This window comes from Sciurus carolinensis, chromosome 13 (genome assembly GCF_902686445.1).
Source record: "Sciurus carolinensis chromosome 13, mSciCar1.2, whole genome shotgun sequence".
Lineage (NCBI taxonomy): Eukaryota > Metazoa > Chordata > Mammalia > Rodentia > Sciuridae > Sciurus > Sciurus carolinensis.
In genome coordinates, this window is record NC_062225.1 from 22,609,342 (window position 1) to 22,637,000 (window position 27,659).

General features: G+C 45.6%; 1 protein-coding gene across 1 annotated transcript in view; it reads right to left on the reverse strand.

Moving 5' to 3' along the window:
- The window catches only part of Add2 (adducin 2), a 111,744-nt gene that overhangs the window by 16,556 nt on the left and 67,529 nt on the right, over positions 1-27,659 (reverse strand). Inside the window, exons 3-13 of the mRNA XM_047523100.1 lie at positions 27,398-27,614; positions 25,637-25,775; positions 19,196-19,347; positions 18,774-18,854; positions 15,105-15,254; positions 13,635-13,778; positions 11,651-11,749; positions 6,927-7,103; positions 2,512-2,769; positions 1,610-1,729; positions 319-408 (exon numbers count right to left, since the gene is read on the reverse strand). Of these exons, the coding sequence (XP_047379056.1) occupies positions 319-408; positions 1,610-1,729; positions 2,512-2,769; positions 6,927-7,103; positions 11,651-11,749; positions 13,635-13,778; positions 15,105-15,254; positions 18,774-18,854; positions 19,196-19,347; positions 25,637-25,775; positions 27,398-27,580 (1,593 nt within the window). The 5' untranslated portion in view covers positions 27,581-27,614. The remainder of the gene's footprint in view (positions 1-318; positions 409-1,609; positions 1,730-2,511; positions 2,770-6,926; positions 7,104-11,650; positions 11,750-13,634; positions 13,779-15,104; positions 15,255-18,773; positions 18,855-19,195; positions 19,348-25,636; positions 25,776-27,397; positions 27,615-27,659) is intronic.

Below are 27,659 nucleotides of genomic sequence, written 5' to 3' on the forward strand. Positions count from 1 at the left end.
AGCTCCCCACAGGGTACTAATAGAGGCCTGAGCAGGGGACCATAGTGGAAGGTAAGGAGCTGGCCAGCAGCACTCCCAAGAACAAGCTGGACAGCGGCTTCCCTGCCCACTGCCTGCAGGGAGCAGGAGGACACTGTCCTCCCAGGACCTCACAGCCCCCGTGAGGTGGACCTCTATTCTGCAGCAAGAGCATGGGCGCCCAAGATCACAGAGGAGGACGGGCACGAGGACTCAGAGGTCCTGCTGCCCAGCCCCAGGCACCGAAGCCCCAGCAAGCAAACACGTTTCCCCTCCAGCCGGGGGCGGACTCTGCTGTACCGGGCTTCGGCTCTTCTCAGCGATGACACTCGCCAGGAGCTGGGACTGAGGCCCCGCCGACTTCACATCTTGTCGATTTTGTTCTCGAATCTGCATGGAAAGGGGAGAGGGAGGGTGCGGCATCAGAGAGTGGAGCTTGCCAGAGGACCTACTGGGGTTCAGTGTGGCCTGTGACTGGCATCTAGAAAGGCCCTGCAGGGTGAGGGAACCTGTCCACTCTAAGAGAAAGTCTCATGTCTGTTCTGGAGTGAATTCATAGTTCATGTGAAACACCAATGTCATTAGCTGTGAGAACAGAAGAGAGAAGGGGACACAGAGAGAGGGTCTCAACTTTTAATATTCCTAATATTTTAATATTCCCATGAGGACTGGGTTTCAAATACAGAATCCTGGCCCTCCCCACACATGCACCTACTGAATCTGAATCTTGATGGGGGTGGGGGTAGTGACCCAGGAATCAGACAAGTGCTGCAGGGGACTGGGCCACGGACTGCACACTGTTCTGGGCACTACTGGCCTGTGGTCAGCTACAACTCCAGTTTTTAAAGTAACATTGGAAATATAAGTGAGTGAACTGTCAGGCAAAGGTCCAGAAATAGCTGGACATGCCTGTAACCCCAGCAGCTCAGGAGGCAGAGGCAGGAGGATCATGAGTTCAAAGCCAGCCTCAGGGCTGGGGTTATGGCTCAGTGGTAGAGTGCTTGCCTAGCATGGGCACTGGGTTCAATCCTCAGCACCACATAAAAATAAGTAAAATAAAATAAAAGTATTGTGCCCATCTGCAACTAAAACACACACACACACACACACACAAAAAAAAAACAATCAGCCTCAGCAAAAGTGAGTGAGGTACTAAGGAACTCAGTGAGATCCTGTCTCTAAATAAAATACAAATAGGGCTGGGAAAGTGGCTCAGTGGCCAAGTGCCCCTAAATTCAATCCCTGGTACACCCCCCCTCAAAAAAAAAGGTCCAAAAGTAAATATCAAAGTTCTTGAAATTTTAAAAATAAGACAAATGGCATAAAATTTATAGAAACTCATGTAGCAGGAAGGTCTTGCAGACATACCTAATGACCAGTGCATGCAGTCCACTGTGGGAGGGGCTACCTAGGACCACAGCTCAGCCCTTGGCATGGTGCCTACAACACTGTCCATATGTGGTAGCTTCTTTCTCCTGGGACACATGGGGGTGCTGGAAAAAGGTAGGCATGTCTGGGAACTCAGCTTGTGCTTGCAGGACTGAGGTCACCTTGTGGGAAGAGAGAATGCGGCAAGCAGACACCACTTTACCTTGTTCCTCATGTCCAACACTTCCTGGGGGTCAGTGTAGAGAGGCACAAATTGGTTTGGGTTTTCAATCCGGATTGGCATGCCACTGCTGGATTTCTCCACCTCGTCAGCCTTCATCCACTGCAAGAGGCAAGGCCAGGAGGGTAAGGTAAAGGAACAGAGCCACAGGCCCTTCCCAGCAACCCATTCCTTGTGACCTGAGCCCACCAGCCTACGCAGAAATTCAGCAAAACTGTTTATAGACATTCTCTCTTCTTGGACCTCTTTGACATGTGTGACAGATGGGTGACAGATGACGCAGCTGCCAAAGAAGGCCTTTAGGTCACAGCAAACACTGGAGGGAAGGGATCAGAACCTTGGTAACCAGCTTAGACAGGTGACCACTTGGGTTTCAGTATTAAATAACTCAATTTGAGTTTCAAGGGCTTCATGGAGAACTGTTCTATATGGCTGCCAGCTACTTTAAGGTTAACAAAAAATCAAATCGAGAGTCTGTGTGTGTGTGAGAGAGGCAGTGAGAGGGAAGGTAACTTAACACAAGAGACAAGCCCACTGACCTCCTGGCTTTGCCTCAGATTTGCAGTTGAAATATTGGCTCCTCATCCCTGGTTATTTCCCAGCAACCCCCTCTGGCCATGTGAGCAAGAAATAAAAATCGTTTGTTCCAGGGTCTTATGGGGCTGAGAGTGGCCTGGTCCAGTTGCCCTCTAGTGAAATCTGCCCCTCAGATCAAAAACTCAGAAGAGAGATGCAAGAAAGAGGTGGTCTGAGCCAGGGTGGGAAGTGCTGAGCAGTTGCTCCCAGAGGCCCCATAGGAAGCCCTGAGAGGGACCATTTGTAAAGCTGCTTACACCCACAAGTGCAGCCCCTCTGCCCCAGGCCTGTCCGGGCTTCTCCCTTACTGTGGTCTTGGGCCGGGGACTGCCCATGCTCCTCTGGACCTCGTCGGCCACATTGACCCGCAGGTAGGTGTTGGGCGTGTTGAGCCAGCGGGTCTTCTCCTTCTGCTGCTTCTGAGCGTGCTGTCGCAGGGCGGGGACAGGGGCGCCATCCTCCTCAAACACGAAGGCTGTGACCGTGGCTGGGATCTCCACCTCACTTTTGTGTTTGGTTTTCTCTTGAACAAAGGGGTGGCGGTATGTGTAGCCTGTTCTGTAGCCCTAGAAAGGACAAAAATAAGCCACTCATTGTAGAGGAGAAAGATCCTAACATGCACTTGTGCGTGAGTACACACACACACACACACAAACACACACACAACACACACATACATGTGCACACTCTGCCCCCTTCCATTCACAGGACTCAGTTTCAACTCAAGTTTCCATAAGATGACATAAGCCTGGCCACTCTCCTGAGCTATTTTAGAATTTTTCCCTCCTAATGGTCTCCAGTCAGGACAGAGAAAATTCCTAGGATTTTGTGGTCCTAGGAATGTGGACACAGAGCACCCCCAGTTTCATCTGCTCTGTTGATTCGCATCCCTGGCTGCGCACTGGAATCTCCGAGGGGCTTCAAATAATACTGGTGTCCAGGACCCTAAAGCAGATCCGTGGACGTGACTGGACGATTGGCTGGCCTGGGCTATGGGAGCGTTAAAAGCTTCTCAGCTGATTCTAAGTCACTCCTCCCTTCCTTCCTCAACTCCGAAGCTTCTGAACTCCTCCTGGAGCCCTGAGATGGGACTCAAGAACATTTTTGTCTCCTTAAGCAAGACCACGTCCATGAGGGCAGCACTGACTGCGGTTCAGTGGGATTTTGGCATCTGCCAGAGTGACACTCAGCTCTCCCTGTCTTCTTCTCCTACTACTTTTTAAAATTAAAATGACATTAAGGTATTTATCTGATTATAAAGAAAATGTGGACCCATGTAGGAAAAAAGTAAGCAATACAAAAAAAAAAAAAAGTGAACTTCACATAAAAGTTCATAAGACAACAACAAATTTTTTTTTCTGGTCTTCTCTATGTACATATATGTATACAGGTATGTATGACTATTAGTAAAATTGGATAGTTTTAATTACATATATTGACCACTTGAACTCTTCCTTCATAAATCATTTATGTTCTCAGCTCATTTTTCTGTTGGGCTGTTTTTCTTTTTCATATGGATATATCTCTTTTAACACTAAGAATGTTAATCTTTGGCTGTCAACTGACTGCAAATATCTTCCCCTTCATTTGACTTTCCGCTTTGTCTATGATAGAGGAATAATTTGCAAAAATGCAACTTTTCGGTTTTCTAATGTGATCATACCTGTCAATATTTATCCTTATGATTTCAGACTCTTGCCATGCTTGACAAGGTCTCTTTCCCAACATAAGAGCATTGCAAATATAAATCTGTTTTTTGATACCTCTGCGAATTTACTTTTATATTTAAATTTTGATAAATTGGGATTTTATCTGCTTGAAAGGAATGAGGTAGCAATTCGCCCTTGTTCTTTCCAAAATGGCCAGAAGTCTATCTTTTTCTCACTGATTTATAAAGTGCCTGCTACCTGTGTGAATTTTCATGTATTTTGGGTCTGTTTCTGGATTCTCTAAGCTGTCGCATGGATTTACTTGTTCCAACAATTCAGTAACTGTTCAGTTACTAAAGCTTTATCATACTTTACCATGGGGTGGAGATAATATCCCTAATTATTTCTTTTTATAACATTTTCCTAACCATTCTGAATTTCACATTGGAAGTACTTTCTAAGTCCCTGTACCTTCCCTCATTTTTGACAGAATTACCTTGAGTTTGTAGGTTGATCTTGGGGTTGTGACCACTTTACCTATTGAAGCTTCCTAACCAAGCATGTTATATTTCTTAACACTGATTTCAACTTTTCTGATGTCTACTGTTAAAGTTTTGTGGTTTCCTTTAAAAGAGGTCTGTTTAATGCTTATGATTTTGTTGCACTTGAGAATAGGATGTTCCATTATATTATTAGGAGTTGTGTGTGTGCGCGCGCATGCACGTGTGGTACTGGGGATCAAACCCAGGGCTTTGACATCATACGTTCTAGGCAAGGGCTCTATCACTAAGTTATACCCCTAGCCACCATTATATTTTCAAAGTATTTAATGTGAAGATATAGAAATTACTGATTTTTGTGTGTATTTTCATAATTGACCACCTTAAAATATCCTTATTGCTTCTAATTTTTTAGTTGATTTTTGGGGGACTCTATAGGCATATAACCAAATTATCTCTTCTGAATGGTCATTTTATTTCCTTTACAATATTTATGCCTCTTATTCTCATATCTCATTGCCTGGAATTGGGTTCCAATATTATTCCAGAACAATATTAAATAATTGTGTAAGAGTAGGAATCATTTTTATTTCAAAGTTCATTGGAATACTTTTATGGTTATACCATGATACTGGCTCTTGTTTTGAGAAAAATCATTTTAATCATGTTAAATAAGTATCCTCCAGTTCTAGTTGGCAGCTGTTATTTTTATAAATTAATGTTAAATTTTCATCAAATACCTTTTGATGTTTATTAAAATGTTCAAAAAGTGGCTGGGGTTACGGCTCAGTGGTAGAGCACTTGCCTAGCATGTGTGAGGTACTGCGTTCAATTCTCAGTACCATGTATAAATAAATGAAAATGAAGGTCCATCAACAACTAAAAGATGTTTTTAAAAATGTTCAAAAAGATTTTATCCTTTGGCTCTTCAATATTCGGAAATATATTTACAAATGTATAACATTAAACCATCCTTGAATTCTTGGAATCAGCCCTTACTTAGTTAATGTGTGTTGTTATTTTAACATTATGTTCCACACTGCTTGCTAGTTTTCAGATAGCATTTTTCATCAACACTCAAAGTAAATTGGTCTGAATGTAATTATCATGTCATAGTATCAGTTATGGTTTAAATATTAGGTGTCCCCCAAAAGCTCACGTGTGAGACAGTGCAAGAAGGCTTAGAGGTGAAATGATTGGGTTAGGAGAGCCTTAACCCAACTGGTGAACTAATCCTCTCATTGGGATTAACTCTGTGGTAACGGAAGGCAGGTAGGGTGTGACTGGAAGGGGTGGGTCACTGGGAACATGCCTTTGGGGTATATATTTTGTATCTGGTAAGTGGAGTCTCTCACTCTGCTTCCTGGCCATGTCCTGAGTCACTTTCCTCTGCCATACTCTTCTGCCATGATATTTTGCCTCACTTCAAGCCCTGAGGAAAGCAGTCAGCCATACATGGACTGAGACTTCTGAAACTGTGAGCCCCCAAAACAAACTTTTCCTTCTCTAATTTTTCTTGTCAGGTCTTTTAGTCAAAGCAGCAAAAATGCTGACTAAAACAGTATCCTTCTGTCGTTCTTCTCTGACACCATTTAAATAGCACGAGAATTGTCTATTTCTTGAAGGTTTGAAAGAATTTCTGTACAAAACCATCTAGTCCTGATGCTTTATTTAGATGGAGATCGCTCCGTACACAAATGGTAATAGGAACTGCATTTTCATTGTGGACTATACCTTTCATCATTATAAAGTGACCCTCGTGGTCAATCTGGTAAATGAGGTGAAGATGACTTGGAAGAAATGAAGGCAAGAAGAAAAGATTTAATTATTGCAACGTCCTTGACATGATAAGGGGGTCCAAGGAGGTAGCAGTGGGAGCAGGAAAATGAACCAGATGGCAGTGCAAGGAGGACAGACTTCATCTTTTATTTTACTTCTCTGAGCATCTAAGATGTTATTGTCTCCTGCTACATTTAGTTCCTCGTAGTTGTAAGCGCCTTCCTCTTGTTCTTAAATTTTCTCCTGTTTCTATCCCATATCATCAACTAAATTGTTGCCCCTAGGAGGAAGAATGTCTAAAAAAAATTTTTTGTGTCCTTTAATGAAACAGACCACTTTAAGACACATATCAGTTTAATTCCTTACACGACTGATTCATCATTGCAACAGGTTATTATTATAAAGCTACAACCCAGGTTAAGGAAATTAATAATGTCATGTGCTTTCTGCATTCATGTCAAGAGATTAGACAGGAAGGACTCACTACTTAAGAGGTGTGAACCATGTCCCAATATGACAGGGACCCTGGCTATAAGAAGACATGCTCTGATTTTTGCTGGGTTATTACTTCTCATAGTATGATGCAGCTATGACATCCACAGCGCTTAGTAGGGAGTGGCAAAGGCCGTCGTCGAAGGAAACTCAACTATTTTTAGAAGGACCACAAATTCCAAATCAAATTGCCCATCAGTGAAGCCTCCAATGACTTGATTGTGATGTCAGCAGTTTCCGTGCCCACCTCATGCCTTGCACTGCCCGGCTCCAGGACTGGAAGGGCAATGGCAGGGGACTCACCAGGTTGTCCAGCATTCTCATGAGGGCCTCAAACTCGTGCTCTCCCAGTCGGCTCTTCTGCATGGGCCCAAAGGTACTCCCAGCCCACTGCACAGAGCCCACCTCGTGGGGCCGGTGCTTCTCCTGCTCCAGGAGGATGAGGTTCTCCACTCCCCCGGCGCTGGACAGAGCTGACACCTGCAGCAAGAAGCAACCACGTGCATATGGGGGCCCCTGCACTTGCCTCTGCTTCAGCATGAAACAGGACATTGAGGGCCACAGAGGTTGTTATGGGTTAGATGTGAGGTGTCCCCCAAAAGCTCACATGGGAGACAATGTTAAAAGGTTCAGAGGAGAAATGATTGGGTTATGAGAGTCTCAACCCAATCAGCAAATTAAACCCTGATGGGATTAACTGAGTGGTATCTGAAGGGAGGTGGGGTATGGCTGGAGGAGGTGGGAATTGGGTATAGATATTTATACCTGGCAAGTGCAGTCTCCTCTCTCTGCTTCCTGATCACCTTGAGGCTACTTCCCTCTACCATCCTCTTCCATCATGATGTTCAGCCTCACCTCGAGCCCCGAGGAATGGAGCCGACCTTCTATGGACTAAGTCCTCTGCAACTGTGAGCCCTCAAATAAACTTTTCCTCCTTTACAGTTGTGTTGGTCGGGTCATTTAGTCACAGCAGTGAAATAGTTGACTAAAACAGAGGGGAACTTAGAACTAGAAACATTTGGGAAACTGAGGAAAAGCTACTCAAAACTCATTAGAATGCAACTATTCTGGGGAATGACGTATTAGCAATTCCTTTCCTAATCTCAGTTCTTAGAGACCACAGAGAAGAAGCAAGGAACAGCAAGTGTTAAACCTTAGGAATAAAATAGTACAGGGGACTGAAAATTTACTTGGGATACAGACCAACTTAGAATGGTGATTATTTCTGAGGAGGGAGAATGAGATTGGAAATGGTTCCAAAGGGAACTTCAATTCTTATCTGTAATAATTTATTTCTTGAAGAGTTAAATATTTGAAGCAAAAATGTTATTAATATTTGTTAAATTTTCCAGATACAGTGGAGCATGCCTCTAATCCCAGCAACTTGGGAGGCTGAGGCAGGAAGATCACAAGTTCAAGGCCAGTCTTGGCAACTTAAGAAGATCCTATCCTCAAACTAAAAAGCCAAAAGAGCTGGGGATGTGGCTAATACACTCTTTGGCCTACATCCAAAGGACTTAAAATCAGCATACTACAGTGACACAGCCACATTGATGTTTATAACAGCTCAATCCACAATAGCTAGATTGTGGAGCCAACCTAGATGCCCTTCAGTAGATGAATGGATAAAGGAACTATGGTATATATACACAGTGGAATATTGCACTCAATCATAACAATAAAATTATGGCATTTGCAAATAAATGGATGGAGCTGAAGAATATCATGCTAAGTGAGATAAGCCAATCCCAAAAATCCAAAGGCCAAATGTTTTCTTTGATAAGTGGATGCTGATACATAAAATGGGAGGGCAGGGGAGTGGTAAGGGAAGAATGGAGGAACTTTGGATTGTGTAGAGGGAAATGAGGAGAGGGGAGGGGGCAGGAGGAAGGAAAGATGGTAGAATGAGACAAACACCAATACCCTATGTACATGTATGATTACACAAATGGTGTGACTACATCGTGCACAACCAGAGAAATGAAAAGTTGTACTCCATTTGTGTGCAATGAATCAAAATGCATTCTGCTGTCATGTATAACTAAATAGAATAAATAATTTAAAAAATTAAAAATGTTTTTAAAAAAGGGCTGGGGATGTCATTCAGTGGGAGAGTGCTGTGCCTCTGGGTTCATCTCTCGTACAAAAAAAAGTGTTCTTTTGTTGTTGTTAAACCTAAGTGGTGGATGTCTATTATTATTATTCTCCATATTTTTTCTGTGTGTTTAAACTGTGTGTGTGTGTGTGTGTGTGTGTGTGTGTGTGTGTGAGTGTGAAGTCCCTTGAAAAAACAGGGTAGCTTGTAGACCAGTGAAACTTGATGGGAAGGGTTAACAGGTCTAAATAAAGAACGCATCCTCCATGTTAAGTTTAACTAGTCAAGGAAATCCAAAACCAGAAGACAGGTTAAGTGTTACTGTATGGTCAGGTACTGTGCAGGGGCCAGGCAGCTCTCACCCACAGACTTGCAGTGTCTGTCGCACTGTCAAAGCCCCATGGGGAGGGGATGATGTAGGTGGCTGCAGGCAATGGATGTGGAGTATTAGAAGAGGGATGCGTGTAAAGCAGGCAATTTTAGAATAACCCTACAAAACCATTTGTTTACTTAACTAATCTTATTTTCCAATTCCATGCTTATCTGACTGGCATATTCTATGGACTCCCACCTAGGACTGGGAGGGATAAGTCTGGTTACATAGACAGAGAGTGGCTTCTGAGTAGTGTCACAAGTGAGCCAGTGTTCTACGCCGCCCATTAATATACGCGTCTGCACCCTGAATGAGGCTGGATACCACACGTAAGCCTGTTAATTGCAGGAAAGCTGCTCTAGTACACAAACTTGCAGTGTGTTGGTGTTTGTGACATGTATTTCTTACTGAAAATGAAAGGATCCCTTTACCCTGCTGACAAATGCAGGCCCATAAACCCAGGAGGATCTGGACAGGCTGAGTGTGTGCGACATACCAGGGTCCCCATGCTACTTCTTGAAGGTCAGCCAGGCAGGGTCACCAGGTGAACCCCATCTCCCTGGGAAGAGCTGGAAGTAAGAACATTTTCCATACACTTTTCACCCAGGACACATGTGCCTGCTCCCCTGTGACAGTTCCCACTGACTCTTATTGGAAAGGCAGTGCAGGGTAGTGTTTATGGGCATGGAGTTGGTACCAGGTACCGGGTTTGAACCCCTCGGCCACTTCCTTATTGTGTGACTTTGGGCAGCTATTTATTATCTTTGTGCCTCAGTTTCTCATCTGCTAAATGAACTCAGCAATACCTACCTTGCGAGGAATCTTTAAGGCAATGGTTGTAAAGCACTTAGAACAGCCCCTGGTCCCTCATGCCATGTGAATGTTGCTGATAAATGAATTCTGAGAGGCAACCTCCCCTAGGACTGGTCATTAATGTAGAAGAAGGGAGGGAAAGAACTGCCCAGAACCTTGCAAGAGCTGCCTCCTCCCACCTCCCTCTTCCTCCACTGGTTTCCATGGTGATGGGTAACAGATGGAGAAGAATTGCCTGTCCATCTTCCCATCTGCCTGTTAGCAGAGCAGGGAACTGCCTCTCTCGGCGCGGGATGACCCAGTTTTCTGGAACCCCAAACTGATGGGGAGCGAAGAGTTCCCGGGAGAGCTGAACATGCACTCAGCCTTGAACTGCAAACATGACCACAGACACGTCTGCTTGTTTACCAAGGTGCCTGAGGGAGAAAATGAGGCCCAGCATGGAAACAGGACTTCAGCGCTGGCCCCTCTACCTAAAGTGAACCCAGGGCAATCCCCACGGGGCCCGCAGATTGCTGCTACCTGTGCTTTCTCGTGTCCTCATCCACCACCTCCTGCTCTAACCCTCTCTGGGTTTCTTCCACTTCTTCTAGCTCCATTCTTCCTTCTGGAAGCCTCTCTGCCCTAACAGCTGGGAAAAAGCCACTGGAGCTTCTCTTCTCTGGGGGCTAGCTGCCCACACTGCCTAAGGTACTTTAACAAGGTCACATCAAACCAGTCTTGAACAGAAAGTGACAGCAGCCAGGGGGGTTGTCGGGGGGGGGGGGGGGCTGTCAGGCCCTGATCGCACATGGTCACTCTGCCTTTGGTTAAATTGCCCAGGGTCCACTTCCAGGATCTAGAGCCTAGGAGACACATACTTCACTGTACAGGGGGACTCAGAGGCATCTGAATCCATCCATTTTTAGGGCTGAGCTGTCTTTGTGAAGATGAGGTTGTCCCATGAGCTATTTCCTCATGGAAGCCTCTTTCTTCACCAGATGCAAGATGGGGAGCCCATAAGTATTCAGGTGTGGGGAAGGGCAAGCTGCTTCCCTCTCTAGCAGAGGTTCTGCTAGGTTTTGACACCAGGCGATTGTCAGAGCTCAGTGCCAACATCCTTGGTTGGGGGGAGGGCACCACATCAGGGAGGCACCACCTGGGCTGGGCCCACCGGTCCCTTGGTCTCTGGATCTGGCTCTTTGGGGCAGGGGTCAGTCTCACACCACTTCCTGTGACACCTCTGTTTCACCTGCTTCACAACTTTCTTCTCAACACAGTCCTCTCAAGACTACTGATAGGGTGTCGCTGGTGCCTCCACAAGACACTCTTCTGGGCTGGCCTTGTTCTTCCCAGAGTACCGCCTCAGAGAGAGGCAGGCAGTCTTCCTCCGAGCACCGCTCTGCTGGGCTGGCCGGAAGGGGCAAACAGGACACCAAACGGACATGGCTGGGTGCAGCAGGTGCACCCAGGTGACATGTGAGCACGGCATACTCATGATGACAGTCTCTCCCTCTTCTAGCTGAGGAGCCCAAGTAGTTGCCTGTCCTGGGCTTGACCCCCAAGAGCAGGGTGGCCAGACAATGGTGATCAGTTCTGGCAACCCACAGAACTAAGGGTGAATCTTACCTCAGAGGAATAGGGCAAGAGTGTCACAAGGCCAGGAGCAAAGGACTCCCCGATTCACAGCCATCAGGGCCCCTGCCTTCACCCACAGACACCCATCAGAGCCAACTCCTGGGCCCACCCTCAGAGGGACGCACTCACCTGTATCTCACAGGCAGCCTGCAGGTGGAAGACCTTATAAAATGCCTCCTCTACGGTGTCCCCTAGAGCAACCACTCCGTGGTTTCTTAGCACCAGGATCTGTGGAGGAGGAAAGAGCCAGTGAAACCTCAAGCCTTCAAAACTTAAGAGGGAGAGACTTTTCGTTTTATTTATAGCAGTTTCCATATCCCTTCCCCGAGCCCCTCCCCCAGCTCTTCGTTCTTTCTCCTAATCAAACATCCCAAGGCCACCTTGCATTGATTTTAACCTAAAGTATCCACCCTAAGAAATTGAAAAGGCATTTTTTAAAACTGTGATTATGTAGCTTGGTCAGTTTGGAGGGAACAATACCTGAATTTTTAGGTGTGAGAGAACTTAGTCTGAAAAACTGGTGTGGGTGTGTGTGTGTGTGTGTGTGTGTGTGTAAGTCAATGAAATTATTTGATGTCTCATACAAGGGTTCAACCTCAAAAGCAGTCTCTTGCCCGTGTGAATCAGTCAACTTGGGACCAAAACCCAAGAGGAAAGTTCTCCGAGGTGGCTCTACAAATGCAGGTGAGTGGCAACCCCTCTCTGGGCCTCCGGTTTTCACTCCGTGAACTCAGTGAGGCCCTGGCAGCCCCAGGATGCCACAGTTCTATGGAAGAGGCTATAAGGGTCTCTCAGTTGAATTGATTTTATAGATGTGAAAAAGAAATCTTAAAAACCTGAAAGTCTCCCAGCTACTTAGAGGCAAAATATGAACTTGAACCCCAAGGTTCTCACTATTGGTGCAATTTTTCAGACTTAGCAAGTGGATAGAGCAGGAGGCAGAAATGAATTTATACCAAGAGCTCCAGTCCCCAAGGGCCAAGTGCATCTTCCCGCCAGAGAGTTTACTTGACTGGTTTTACCCTTGAGAACACTCTGCAGCCAGACAGTGTCCACTTGGGAGCTGAGATACAAGTCTGTGTGTCAGATCTGTCCTTGCAGAGCCTAGGCTGGGGCCTCGAGGCTCTAGACAGCATACCCTCTCTTGCTTAAAACAGCTAGAGATGCTTCCTCTCAAGTCCAGAAAGATGGAGACAATGACTGACCCACAAAAGATCCTGCAAACATTGAATACCCCCTCTCTCAAATTCTCTTTAATTCTTCAAGCAGCACTTTAAGGTGTGAACATCCCATCCCGGTGCTGCCAATGATACTTTGGAGGATGTTGAGAGAGAGAGTGGCAAGATTTCTTACCTGAGTTAGAGACAGGGAGACAGGGACTCAGGAAACAGACAATGAGTGCCTTGTCAAGATGGTAGCAAGCAACCACCAACCTGGGCTCTGCTCCAAGCTCAGGTGTGCTGGTGTATGATAGGGCTTTAGACTTAAGCCAAGCAATAACAGTGTCCCACTTTTCTCTAGCACGTTGATGAGGAACAAATGTGATAACACTCAAGTTTGGGGAGACTGCAGGGAAACAACATTCTCTATATTAGATATGGGGCAGGGGCAGAACAGTTGCTAGGCAATTGATCAATATGAAGCAAGAGTTATAAAATGTGCAGCCCTAGAAATTTGTCCTAAGGAAATTATTTCAAGCACATGAAGATTTAGTCAAAAGGATTTTGATCACTATGCTGTTTATGTGAAGAGAAAATCTGAGGGGGTGATGTCCAACCACAGAGGACAATTCAGGTAATGGCAGTCAGCTATTCACATAAGGCATAACTAAATAATTTTAAATAGTGACAGAAAAATATTTAATGAGAATACTATATTTTGCTAAGGGGAAAAGGGAGGACATATTTAAGGATCCCAATTTTATAAGCATAAATGAAAACACGTGGAGTGTGCACCAAAACCTCAGAGCAGTGTGATAGATTCTCCTTTTCCTTTCTCTCTAGAAAAAAATTATCGGCAACACCTAAACATTCTCCAATGAACAAATGTCACTTTTGTGATGTCAGTTTGTCAACGCCACTCCAGAGCACCTTCCCAGAAAAGCTGAGCAAACCTTGCAGGTGGGGCCAAGGCACTTCTGCAGGTTGATGCGATCGGCTTCCTGCTCCATTTCCCCGTTGAAGTCATAGTAGGCCATGTCCCCCACCAGCAGGGCATTGTGGGAGACAGGCAGGAGGCCACACTTCATGGCTGACACCTGTAGGGAGACGATGGAATGGCTGGCACCTGCAGCCCCCAGTGCCACTGGCCCTTTCCGCAGCACAGCATGGTCCAGTTCTGCTCCGGGCTGGCAGGGTCAGGGGAGCAGGTACAGAGAAAGGCCTGGGACGCCTCCTCCACCAGCTCGGGTCTGCTTTCCCGCTGCTGGCTCTAATGGCTCTAACGTCCTTCCGTCAGTTTGCACACCAAGGTACCCACTTTTAGAAATGTGAAAGAAAGCATTCAAGAGAGCTGTTGCTTTCTGCCCCAGCCTGGGGCTTGTCCCGTGGGTCCAGGAAGGAGCAATGGAGTTTGTACCAGGTGGAGCAGGTTCAAGATTCCCAGGATGGGCTGGAGAAAACCCTCAGCCTTGGTTTCAGCGCAGTAACGGACACATCCCACTAGCAAGGAAGATCAAGGAGAAACCATTTTCCAGCACTAGGGCAGCACGAGGCCAGGAACCAGGGTGAAAACACAGGCTGTGACCCTGACGCCCACCTCTTATGAAAAGCAAGGAGCACGGAGGGAACCCTCACTCTACTCCATGAGTTGGCTTCGGGCCCTCCAGACACACATGCCTGGCACGAACCCCTCGTCAAGTGTTAGTCCAAATTCTGGCAGGTCTGACTGCTCATAACCAGTGAGCTTCACTGAGAAGAGAACAGGGGCCATGAGTCTGCCCACCCTGGTGAGCACGGTCTGGAGGTCAGCAGAATGGGGTGAACTCAGGCACCTGGTTTTCTACTCTCTCCAAATGGCATCACGGCGTCTTGGGTACATATGGACAAATGACCAGAGACCACTGGGGGCAACCTGCTCCTCAAGGTTATTCTTCCTATTCTCCCCTCCTTGGGCTACACCTGCCCCCAGCTCTCAGCTAACCCACCCTATGGAGAAGTGGGAACAGCCTAGGTTCCCATCAGTTTGTTATCCTCTGTCAAATCTCCTCCCAGAGCCTGGGCTGGTAGCAGACGCAGCCCCAGCCCTAACAATGCTGAGCAGAAAGTCAGGAGACACAGCCCTGGGTGCATGGTCCTGGCGGAAGTGATGAAATGAACATTCCACATCTTCACTTTATACCAGGACGTCGGCAGTTAGAAATAGGAACAGAATGAAGGTTCCTGCATTAGAGATTCTCTCTCCTCACCTTGGCCTGAGTTCCAGATCTTTCTAGGACTGTTTTAGATCATAAGATTGCTGCTACCTCAGATGAGATTATGTCTTCCCTCAGGGAGAATCTTAGAGAATCAGGTGCCCTGGGTCTGGCTGCTGCTCAGGGAGGTGAGCTCAGAGGAGCTCAGAGTGCCAGGAAAGCCCCACTCACCGCTGCCGTGGCTGGCGTATGTAGGTGGATGACGCACCGCACGTCAGGCCTGGCGGCATAGATGGCCGAGTGCAGGCAGAAGCCCGTGGTGTCCACCGGGAAGCAGCTGCTGCCCTTCTCCACCACCTCCCCCAGGATGTTCACCTTGATCTGTGCCACAGAAGAAAGTCTCAGAGCAACAGCACAGGCAAGGCCTTCCCTCCTCCCCCAGTAGGTGAGCCCTGCACTTGCCAACCCCTCCATTCCCTCATTCCAGACCCCAGGAGCAATGGCTGAGCATGGTGTTGGGGGACGAAGACCCAGGTCCTGCCCTCAGCGAGTGAACAATCTTAAGGGATCATAAGGTGACAGAATTCATCAGGGGAAATGCTAGAACAGAGTTCCTCAGACTTTTCTGTGCATGTGCATCCCCTGTCAAAATGCAAGTTCTGCATTTCTTGCACTTTCCTAAGTGATACCCACACTATGGGTCAGAGACCCCACGTTGAGTTGCAAGGAGCTAGAAGACAGTCATTCACAGAATTCTCTAGAATTAGGTAGAGGGAGTCTTTCATCCCAGCAGAATAGGAGGATCAGAAGTCTTCCCAGAGGAAGGCATATCTAAACTGAGCTTTTTTATTTTTTGAAAAATTTAAAAATCATACACAAAGGTAAAGAGCATAGTATATTGAACACCATTTACCAACCACCCAGAAGCCAGAACTTAAAAGATGAGTAGAAAGAAGTCACTGGCTTTGTAATCTGCTTTTGAAACTAAAGGGCTAGTAGGTATCACAGCTAAAAAAAATTTTTTTTTAAAAAATCACATGGTTGTGTGCACGTGTGCCCGCACGTGCGTGTATCCAATCTCTTGTAAGAGGAAACAAGAGGGAGAGAACAAGCTGTGGCTGGCGGTAGTGTTCCATCCCTGACATAGACAATTTCACATAACACCAGCATCAGGGAAGGTCGCTTTGTGACTGATAGAAGACAAATGACCACTCCTTAAGCATGTCTGAACACAGACTAAGACAGCACAGTGCAAGTGCAAAGCTGGCCAACACCCCCCTCTCCTGGCTCACAGAGGAACTGCAGCTTCCTTTACCAAAGAGCTAAAGCCTCACTCTGGGGCAGGCGGGGGGCCTCCTCCTGGAGAGCAACTGGGAAAATACCGGATCTTAGAATTGCCCCCACATCCAGGCAGCACACACTCCAAGGCTACACCCCCACATCACCCAACACAAACCCCAATCCTGAAACAAGGTCCTCCTCACACCTGCACTGAAAACATGCCCAGGGCAATTTCCCTCTGGCTGATGGCTGCTCTACTTACTGATTACAGACACCCACTGGACATTACCAAGCCAGATTATCGTTTCTATAAGGCACAACTTGGGTTTTTAAAACTGAAGCGGCAGAGACATCTTCCATCTAGCATACAAGGCAGCTCTATAAACTGCTTGCCTCTCCATCCCTCAAAGCCCCAGCAGCAGGGGACCAAAGGAAGGAGACAGGCCTTGGTGTGGGAGAAGGAATGTGTTACTGACATCCTGTGCTTCAGCAGAAGCCTCAGTCAGATGTCCAGCAAATCTTCTAAGAATCTTTTCTAAATGAATTTTACAAAATGAACGTGACTTAGACATTTCAAAGTGGCCTCCCCTGCAGGTCCCTTGAACCTGAGTGTCCAGTGACAACCTCTGGTTCCTTCAGCCCAGTTCCCTACTTGCTCAGATGTGTGCTGAGTTCAGAGTTCCCTCTCTGGAGTGGTCCCTCTTTGAGCTCATGTGTTTCCTGTCTCATCCTTGGATATGTGATCTGTATCACTCAAGAATCTCCACAGCTAACAGGACAGCCACCGACCCATGAGGTGCCTTTGTAGAAATGAGTAAACAAATATTCCCTCTGAGAGTAGCCCTAGGGATGCAGGGCTTGGCACATGACTGTTGCTTTTATACTAATATGAAGAAGCCAAGAGCCTGGACAAATCAGCGAGTGGCGCAGAGGCTGGATTTCACCTTTCCCATCTTCCTCGCCAGCCAGGCTCCCTTGTGCAGTACACAAACTGTACAACCATATACAGCAGCCCCAGGACTCCATACACTCCCTGAGCGACTCAAGCGCGTGACTCTGAAGCCTGTATCTCAAGGTTAGGTCCCTTCTAACCCTGGAATAATCATGCCAACTGAATGTCCTCCTGAATGTCCCACCAGCTCCTCGAGCTCAGTCTCACTCAACCCAGTTGACCACCAGGCCCAGGAAGCACACAGGACCAAAATTTTCTTCCCAGCTTATTGTAACAGCACCAACCAGTTGTCCTGATGTCAGCTGGCCTCCACATCCCTGTCAGTGACCTTTATACAATGGAAACCTGATCATATCACACACCTGCTTATAGCACTTCAGTAACTCTGAATATCCAGTAGAATAAAGCCAAACTGCTGTAACGAGCTCTTCCATGCCTCTGATCATGGCCCCTACCCTCTTTCCAGCCTCACCTCTAGACACTGAACACTTGCACCAGACTCACTACTCTCCTGTCCTCCCAGGTACACTGGGACCCCTGAGCGTCAGGGCTTGTGCATGCCATGCTCTTGCCCAGGTCGGGACACCTCTGCCAGCCCTCTCCCTGCCAGCCTGGCCTAAGTCTGCTTATCCTATGGGCTCACGAGGACTCCACTCTGCACCATCATTTCCATTAGAAGGCCCTTCCCTCAACCCCTCCAACTCCTGTGGCTGCTGGCAGAGCACAGTGCCCCTCCCCGGCTTCCAAAGCTTCCTCCGGCTCTCCTGGAGTCCTCTTCACTCCACGCTGTCACGCTGTCATCGCTGACTTCCTCACCTGTCTCCCCCACCAGACCACAAAGTCTTTAAAATAGAGCCTGTGCTGTTCCTGTCTCTCAGATCCCAGCTCTCACCGGACGATCACCTCTTTGGGACGTGTACCCTCTCTGGGCACCAGTGTCCTTTTCTGCCTATAAAAATGGCCTTGGCCAACCCTGAGGTCCTGCTCTGCTCAAATATTCTGCGGCTGTCAGCCTGAACTTTGGACTGAGCACCTGGACTCTACAGTTGGACACAACTCAAGCCTCCAGGCGGTGTCCTCCCCTCCCCACCACCTGGAACAGCAGCCACGGCCCATGTCTCTGAGAAGCACTGGGCCCTTGCTGCTTTGAAGACAGTCCTTTCTACTGCTGTCCTCCTTCCACCCAGAAATCTTTCCTGATCTATACCACCTTCTGGAAGTCTCTTCCTACCCCACCTAAAAGCAGCAGCACTGAGAGGGACCCAGGAGCAACCTCAACAGCCCCCGCAGCAGTTAGGTCTTACATTTCTTTGGTTCTCATTCCAATGTGTCCCCCACCTGGGAGCCTCCCGCTCCCAATATTTATGATCTACTCCCAGACTCAGGCACCCTGTGAGTCCACTTGGAGGACTCCAGGTCATTCCTTCTCCCTCCTCCCTCCTGCTGTGCTTGCTGCCCACGCCTCACATTTGGTCTCTTGTTCACACCATGCTCTGGGTGCTCAGTTCGGTTCATGTGTCTTTCCTGCCCCATTACATTTTGAGCCCCATGAGGAACAGGACAGCAGTGGCTCATGTAGAGATAGCCCATCACTGAAGGAGCAGGAGGGATGCTGTCAGCTCAGGGAAGAGTCCTTGAGACACCTCGAGATGCTACGTGGTACTCACCAGGCTGGATGCCGTGACTTCACTGCAGGAAACTCCCTTGGGACTAATCAGGAAGTGGTCCTGCTCCTTGCTGACTCTCAGCTGGAGGAGAAACACACATTGTTAGAGGAAAATAGGGAAAGGGGACATTTCCAAGGACACTTGATTTTCCCCCTTCCTGAATCCACTTTAATGACCCCTAACCTCTCCCCCAGCCATTAATAGATGAAGAGGACTCAGCCTGTATGTGGAAACAGGGAAACAGAGTGGAAGAGGAACCTCACGATGTTCAAGAACGGCCTCAGAAATAGGGTCCAGGCAATCCTGGTCCCCACTCAAAGTGCCCAGTGGGTAGTTCAGCTATTTTAGTGACCTAAGTTCCCCCTTTGGCTTCTGTGGGGGCTGCAAGCCATGTCCCACGCTGCTCCGGGTGCTTTTCTCACCGTGACGTAGGTGTCGCTCAGCTGGGCCCAGCCATAGAGGTCCAGGAGTCGGTAGACACTGCTGATCTTGCAGCGCATGAGCCGCTCCCCCTTGGCCAGGTTCAGGGAGTCAGTAGTATGGAGGTCATTGATGGGTGTCATCATGGAGAAGTCTGCAGGGGACAGCAGTGGGGACAGGGCAGTTCCCTTGGGGTCAGGAGCTCCCATAGCTCAACCCTCCTATTCCTGCCCTAAGCCTTTCTAACTTCTCACTGGCATTACAGCTTTACAAGAAACATCCCTAGGTAGGTAAGCAAATGTTCTTTAATCTTCATCCAGCGGGTGAAAGTCCATAGAATAGATATTTGTACCCCATAAAGTCCTCTACTCATTTAGGTAAACATGACATTACTTTTAATTAAAAAACAAATCATGGCAAAACTCAGGTCCCAGAACGAAGGGTTCTCAGAATGCCAAGGTTACCATAAATCCTAAGAATGGACATTGAATGAAACATAAACAAGTTTCTGAGTGAAAATATAGGTCTATCTCATCTGTTAGTTCTAATGAAGAAGTTACTGGTCATTAGACCTGATATTATTATGCCGTTTTAACTATGTCATGTAACAGAACTTTTTTGTAATTTAGAAAGCCAAGTAGTCAGGAAATAAAGTACTTGACTTTCCCAAGTCATTTTTAGGCGTCATAAACCCCTGAAGTCAAGGTTGACCAATGGGCTTGAGGCCACCATTAGGGCATGTTTCTTCCTCTCTGAAGATATAGACCCTTCGTTATGCGATGGTTCTTTTGGGGAGATTTTTGGAGAAAGTACAAGGGACTTGGAAATAGGCCTAGAAGGTTTGATGGTCTCAGTCTCAGAGCACCCAGACAGTCTAGGAGTTGATGTCCTGTCTACTCCATTAACCATGATGATGGTAACTCAGAAAGTCAGAAGAAGGCATCTGAGCTCCCTGCACGTGGATTACTCAGTGTCTAGGAACCAGTAAGAGAATCAATAAATAAGGATTCTAGCTTACAATGATATCTGCCTAAGAGTCTCCCAAAGCTGCCTCTCCAGCTGCCCATTAAAACTCTAATGAATTAAAAGGCTCTCTGGAAACTTTCATCATCTCTGTAATCCTCTCTCATCTACAAGGTGATGTATTTCCTACCTCATATTTGCCATTAGTCAAAATGAGATGGTCTGTAGATGTAAGAGAGGGATGGGGGCTGCTAGGCCACCACCCAGCAAACAGAGCATGCTCAGATATCTCACGTCAGGAAGTACACGCAAAGGGCCTGTACTGACCAGATACGACACCCCTCCAGGGCATGTGTCCACTGAATGTAGCATTCCCAGGGACAGCAGTGCTCCAAGGGCCCAGTTAGACAAGCAAGAACAACAATAAAACTTCAAAGTCAAGGATTTCTAATATAAATTGAGGAGTCTTAGATCCCTCCCTCCTCTACATGGGTTTCCCACACAAGAAATTACCTCTTTGCTTCATTCCTAGCAGTAAGAAGGGAAGAACATTAGGCCTTAGTCAAAGCCAGGCAAGTGGGCCTACTAGGTGTGGGGGTACTGCTTCAGACCCGCAGTTATTTCACTTCTTCTCTTACAAAGAACTCTGTAAGTTATAGGATGGCCAAGAGGCCAAAAGAGGCCTGAAAACACTCCATCACATCTTGTGTGTCTGGTCTCAAAGAAAGTTCCCTTCCCTGACCCTGAGGAGTTTCATCTCTGTGGATTCCTCTACTCACAGGACCCAGGGGCAGGAGACAAGAGTAGTAGGGCTCTATAAGAGTCCCCACTCCTCTGCTCTCTTAATGTAAAGGATGCTTACTCTGATCAGCTTCATAAGTTAGTTTGGTTGAACACCATGTTTATGACAGATCTAACTGGGCCAGATGGAAACTTGCTGACCTCCCTGAAAGGTAACAGTGAAGAGCACACTAAGGAAAACAACAACAACAACAAAAACTAAGACAAATGGAGCTACACAGAGAGTAACTCATGGCACTGGCAACTTCTCTCCACACCCCTACCTCTGGACATGTACTCATTGCATTTTCAGGCATCCATCTTTCTCCCTAGCAGATGCTGATTGATGAGGTAATGGGAATGCTACTCAGTCCTATTTGTCTCTCAAAGGTAAGAGTATAAGGACAGAGACATGGAGATAAAGACGCAGAATATGAGAGACATGGTAGACAAAGACCAGAGAGCCTGCTTTTAGACAATTAGTGTTCCAAGAAATAACAGAAGAAATAATAGAAGAAAAATTTTCTGAACTGAAATAAAGATTTATGTATGCAAATTGTAAACACTTACAAAAAAGTCCATTAATATTTCCATAAAAATTATATGCTTACAGACAACATTTCTGAAATACACGAATAAGGGGAAAATCCAGAAACATCTAAAAAAATTACTTTTGGTTACCCACAAAGGAACAAAAACAAAAACCTGTCTCAAGTTTCTCTATTACTGCCATAGAAAGCCAGAAGAAATGCTCCTATAGGAGGTTAAAATAAAAAAGGCAAAAAGCATTCAAGTGACACAAAACAGGTAAAAATAAAAGGAAGATCTAAAGTACACCAGGCAAATAAAAACAAAAATAAACAAGTCATAACATTAACATTCAAGTACAACAATATTCTCTTTAAAATGGTCTACTAAAGAGAATATTGTTGTATAATCCATAATAAAACTATGACCATAATGAACACTGTGCTTTGGACATTTATCAAGATACACAAAGTAAAAACTCTCATAAATACAAAGAGAAATGAACAGAAATCAAATACACTGGGAGACAATGCAGCTTTCATTTTTTACAAAAATCAAATGAAAATGGAAATATGGGTGAAATGTCATGCCCTAAAGATCTCCTATAACCATATATCATTTGAAAACATTAGGCCACACCCACAGGAGAAAAACTCAATAAATCTTGACACAGAAATTAAATAGGCCATGTTTTCTGAACATGATGCAATAAAATTCGATACTGTTAACAAATCTTTAAAAGAATATGCATTCAACCAGTTAGAAATAAGAAAAGAGCTATCCCTGATAGCTCTTAGGATAAGGAGATTGTGGATGTGGCTCAGTAGTACAGAGCATGCTTAGCATGTATGAGGCCCTGTTTTCGGTCCCCAGCACCATCAAAAGATAAAGTCAAAATAGCAACCAATAATTTTGAAAAGATTTAGGAAGTGGTTAATTTTATATGAAATGTTTGACAAAAATTTACTCAATAAGCAGCAAAATAAAGATAAAACTCAGTGTCAAAAAAAACTTCTAAAGAGTTCTCAGATCTGGATGGCTTTATAAATGAGTAATGAATCTTGAAGGAACAAAGACTTCCTATTGAATTCAAAATCCATCAGGGCAAAAAGAAACGTAAGTGTGCCCTGGATCATGTTATGAAATCACAGCCTGTATCCCCATACTGGATAAAGACCACCCCAAAAGTGAACTGCTGATAGTTTCACATGTAAGGATGGATATAAAAGATCCTGAAAAAATTTTCAGCAAATCAAATCCAAAGAATATTTTTTTATAAAATACATCAAGACCAGGAATGATTTATTTTAGGAATGAAAAGAGTTCAGTAATCAGAAATCTATTATTATAACTCATCACAACAACTAATCAAGGAAACAAAAATCAATAAATGCCCCCAAACACAGTTTATAAAATTCAACCTCCACTTCTGAGAAAGACCTATAATGAACTAGAATGAAAACATATTTCCTCAGTATGGAAAAGAATAAGTACCTCAAACTCTGTGGCAAAAGAATTTCCATTAAAGTCAGAAACAAGACATGGATGATTACTTTCTAATCTATTATTCAACATTGCTCTAAAAGTTCTAATGGATGAAATGAAAAAGATGGAATAATAAGCCAAAGGGTTCATGTATCATGAAGGCAAAAATAAGCATTATTTGCAGATATCTGATGTTCTATATACAAACTCCAAGAGATTATCTATCTATCTATCTATCTATCTATCCATCCATCCATCCATCTCCCTTGAGAGCTATAATCAAAAAGAAAACTGAATACAGAAAGATTCATTTAAAATAACAAAGTGACAAAACTTCCTGGATTAACATCCATAGGGACTATATGAAAATAGCCCCTAAATATATGGAGAGAATATCCCTCATATCTGAAAAGATTTAATTAATTCATGCAAATATTTTTTTTAAATCCCATTTACCCAATGCTATTTTAAGTCCAGGACACTCTTCTAGAATATAGTATTCTAGAGTCAAACATACAAAATTCCCCCATTGAGCTTATATTTTAATGTAAGGTTATACATTTATAAATTCTCTACCATATGAATCTATTCATGTAATGTAATCCTGAGCAAAATCCCAAAATGAGTTTTTTAAGGTAGACGGAGTGAAGAGGGCAGAGCTTGACAAAATAATTCTGAAGGTATTTTAAAGAACAAACATATATTTGGGAAAAAAATGACAAGTGAAAAATTAAGGGCATTTGTTCCATTGGATGATAAAACAAGGAAAGGTATTTTTGAGCATGCAAACAAAACCAGAATACACAAAGGAAAACAACAATGGATTCAAATACATGAAAATTAAAGTATTCTAAAGACAGAAATTAACATGAATGAATTTAAAAGGCAAATGAAAACTGGAAAAATTTGCAATGTGTTTGGTAGACGGTTGGGAAATAGAATTCAATATAAAGATTCCAAATTCTGTAAGAAAAAATATGCTGATAGGCATATCAGCAAAGAATGCGAATTGACAATTTACTACAAAAAGAAAATCACATCCAATATATATTAAAATGCCTACTATATCTACTCACTAATAATAAAATAAGTGCATATTAAAATGCAAAGTACTATTTATCACTGTCAAATCAGGAGGATGAAATAAATGGTAAGATATATTACAGATCAGGGTGGAGAAATGAATACTCTGTCGCATTGCCATTGGAAGTATAAATTGATTTCATCTTTCTTTCTCCAGAATGAAGAAAGTATAAAATTTGCCATTTTGCACAAAAGTCTTGAAACGTGGACATACTTTGATCCACCAGTTCTACATTTTGTAACTTAAGAAAATAGTCAAGGATACATCCTCAGATTTTTTTTTTATCAGGATGTTTACTGTATTGTTGTTTATAATAGCAAAAAATTGAAGATAATCTTAAAGTCCAATAATAGAAAATTGATTAAAAAGCATACATCCACCAAAAAAATTACATTGCACAACCAAAATGTGTACATGTTAGTTACAGGGAATTGAACCTAGGTGCACTCTACCACTGAGCTACATCATCAGTCATTTTAATTTTTAAAAATTTTTTTTTTATTTATTTTTTTGGGGTACCAGGGATTGAACTCAAGGGCACTTGACCACTGAGCCACATCCCCAGCCCTATTTTGTATCTTATTTAGAGACAGGGTCTCACTGAGTTGCTTAGCACCTCACTTCTGCTGAGGCTGGCTTTGAACTCATGATCCTCCTGTCTCAGCCTCCTAAGCCACTGGAATTACAGGCATGTGCCACCTTACCCAGTTTAATTTTTTATTTTAAGACAAGTTTGCCTAATCTGGTCTCGAACTTTTGATCCTCCTGCCTCAGCCTCCAGAGCAGGTGAGATTATGGCTGTGTGCCACTATATCTGGCCAGAACCATATTTTATTATGTGAAAAATTAGTTAAGATATGTTATTAAAATGATATATATGATGTGATTATATTTTTGCTTGCATAATCTATATGTTAAGAGAAAAAGATAAAAAGGATATACACCAAAATATTGATAGGTAGTTGTGTTCAAGTTTCAAGAACACAGTACATCCCAGCAGCTTGGGAGGCTGAGGCAGGTCGATTGCAAGTTCAAAGCCAGCCTCAGCAACTTAGCAAGGCCATAAGCAATTCAGCAAGACCCTGTCTCTAAATAAAATACAAAAAAGAGCTGGGGATGTTGCTCAGTGATTAAGTGCTCCTAGGTTCAGTCCCTGGTACAATAATCTTTCAATCACCCTCCTATATTAATCATATTGAGCCTTTTCGATGTTTGGATTTTAAAGGTCATGGTCAGAGCTTCATAGCTCAGGAAGTTGGCTTCATGCTTAGCCCTGGCTCCTCTGGTTAATCTATCAGGTTCAGGTGGCCTGTCACATACAGCACGAGACAATGGCTTCGATGGCTGCCTCTCATCCCCTGAAGTTACCCCCACCACGCCCATTTCTGTCATCAGGAATAATTCTGTGAGTCTTTAATTTGCAGCATTATCAAAAGCAGAGCCAGGCACCTCCGTGGCTATGCTGATCTCCCCCAGGCCTGCTAATGCAACTGCACACTGGTGCTGTCGCCTGGCAACCAAGCTGCTTCTTACTGCTTCTTCCTCTCTTCCCCATCACACCCCTCCTCCTCTGCTCCTGGCAGCTCCCCAGACACCCACGTACTCATGGAAGATGTTGGGAAGACTGCATGGGAGGTGCTGGCCATGAAGTCCGCGATCTGCCGTAGGGCCCAGATGTTGGAGGAGTTGTTCCCCTTCTTCATCTGCTCCTGGATGAGGCCTTCCAGCTCCTCCCTGAAAGACTGAAGCAGGCCGCAAGGTGCTGGTTCCCCCAAAGTCTCTCACATATGAGACTGAGGGTCCTTGACCCCAGGTGCTGAATGATGAGCTCTGTCAAGTACCCACTCCCAGCCCCAGGTCAGTCAAGTAAAGATCAAGCTTGGGATTCCTGGGTCCCAGGAGCAATTCCAGGCCCTCAGAAATCTCTCTGGATTGCTGTGTGGGGAGCACCAAGGAGATGCTGGGAATGAACCCTGTGTTCTCTTTGCCCTGAGGACAGTGATCCTGATTTCCATTAGCTATACCTATGGCTCTTCTGGGCCTCAGTTTCCTCATGTACTTAATAAAAAAGAAATAGAAGGAAGGGCCAAAGGATCCGATGACCTCTGAGGTCACTTCCACTTCTGATACACTACCCTAAGCCTAGCTTCTCATAGACCAAGGCCATAAACTTGGTATCTTGCCCACCAGGTGGCAGCAGGAAACACCTGACACTGGCAGTCGTACAAAATCACAGAAAGAAGCAGAATTCCTCCAGCCTCCATCTCCTGCAGGAGGCCCGAAACCAGGTCTGGTGCTGACTCTGCCAACCCTCATCACACGCTGGGGCTCCTCCCAGGGACTCCTCACCCAGTGCTTTTAGCACCTGCTATCTTCCTTCAGGCTCCCCCACGATGCTGCTAAGACCTCAGGTTCATTCTTTCCATGCTCATCAGTGGGGTGTGAGCATCTACTGTTCTCCCCCCACCAGGGTCACACACAGCCCACATAGGTGCCCTGGCTCCCTGAAACCCAGGGGGAGCTGAGGAAGAGCTGGGTGCACCCTTCTGAACCCATCCCACCAAGTACCTGGAGATTCCACTCCATCCTGAGCTTCCCAACACTCAGTGTCATGTGCTGATCCCTAAGGAGCCCCAAGTTCTACTTCCCCAGACGCCTCCCTGCCTCCCTCTACACTGCTCTCCCCCCCACCCAACACCTACGGCTTCAGTCATCCATCAGACCAGCTGTCCTTCTCAATCACCACCTGCCTCAAGGATAAATTCTATGGTGGTGCCAGGCAGGCACCTGTCTGCAGAGACCCGGAGCCATCCCGACTAGGCCTCCCCTCCTCTGCTCCTGTACCATACCCTTGTGCCTTTTTGAGTCTCCCACTCTGCCCACCTCCTGGGCTTCCAGGTCCTCTTTTCCCCTGCCCTATGCATTCAAGCCTTAGCCCCACAGTAAGTTCTTTCACGTGTTCTATAAGGTCGCACCGAGCCTTCCCAGTGGTGCCCCCTGCTGGCCACCAGCCTATGTGGGTTTGTCTGTTCACTGTTAAAGTTCTCAGTAGAGAGGGAAAAGAAAACTGGACACTGAAGCTCAGAAGGGTCGGTCGCAGGAAACTGGGGCGGGGCTCCTGTCTGTCTCCCACTTTCCGAGCCAAACTACCTGTAAACACTCAGCTTATGTCAAATACCAGCGATCACGTAGAGAATCAAATACACATGGGACAAGATTCCTCTTGCTGGCGGGCCTAAATTGCTACAACCTTGGGCACCAAAGTGGAGTGACTGATCTTTAGGGTCCCCTGGAGAATCAACCCACCCTCCCTTTCCGGCCTCCTTTTCCATCTCTCTGACCGACTGGGTCAGACTGCACTCACAGGACTCTGCAGGATCATGGTGACGCGCTTCTTCTGCTCCATGAGGTTGAAGTCCTGCCGCAGGTCGGCCGCACGGTTGCGAAGGCGCATGTACTCAGGGTCTTCCTCAGAGAAGCGGTCAAAGTAATGCGGCCCCTGTGGGGGCGGCGGGGAGGTGGCCTCGGGGACCGTCTCTTCACTCATTTTCCTGCTGGGGCTGCGATCTGCTCCTGGAACCCTGCAGGAAAAGGAGAAGGTAAGCATCAGGTTAATGCTCCCAACT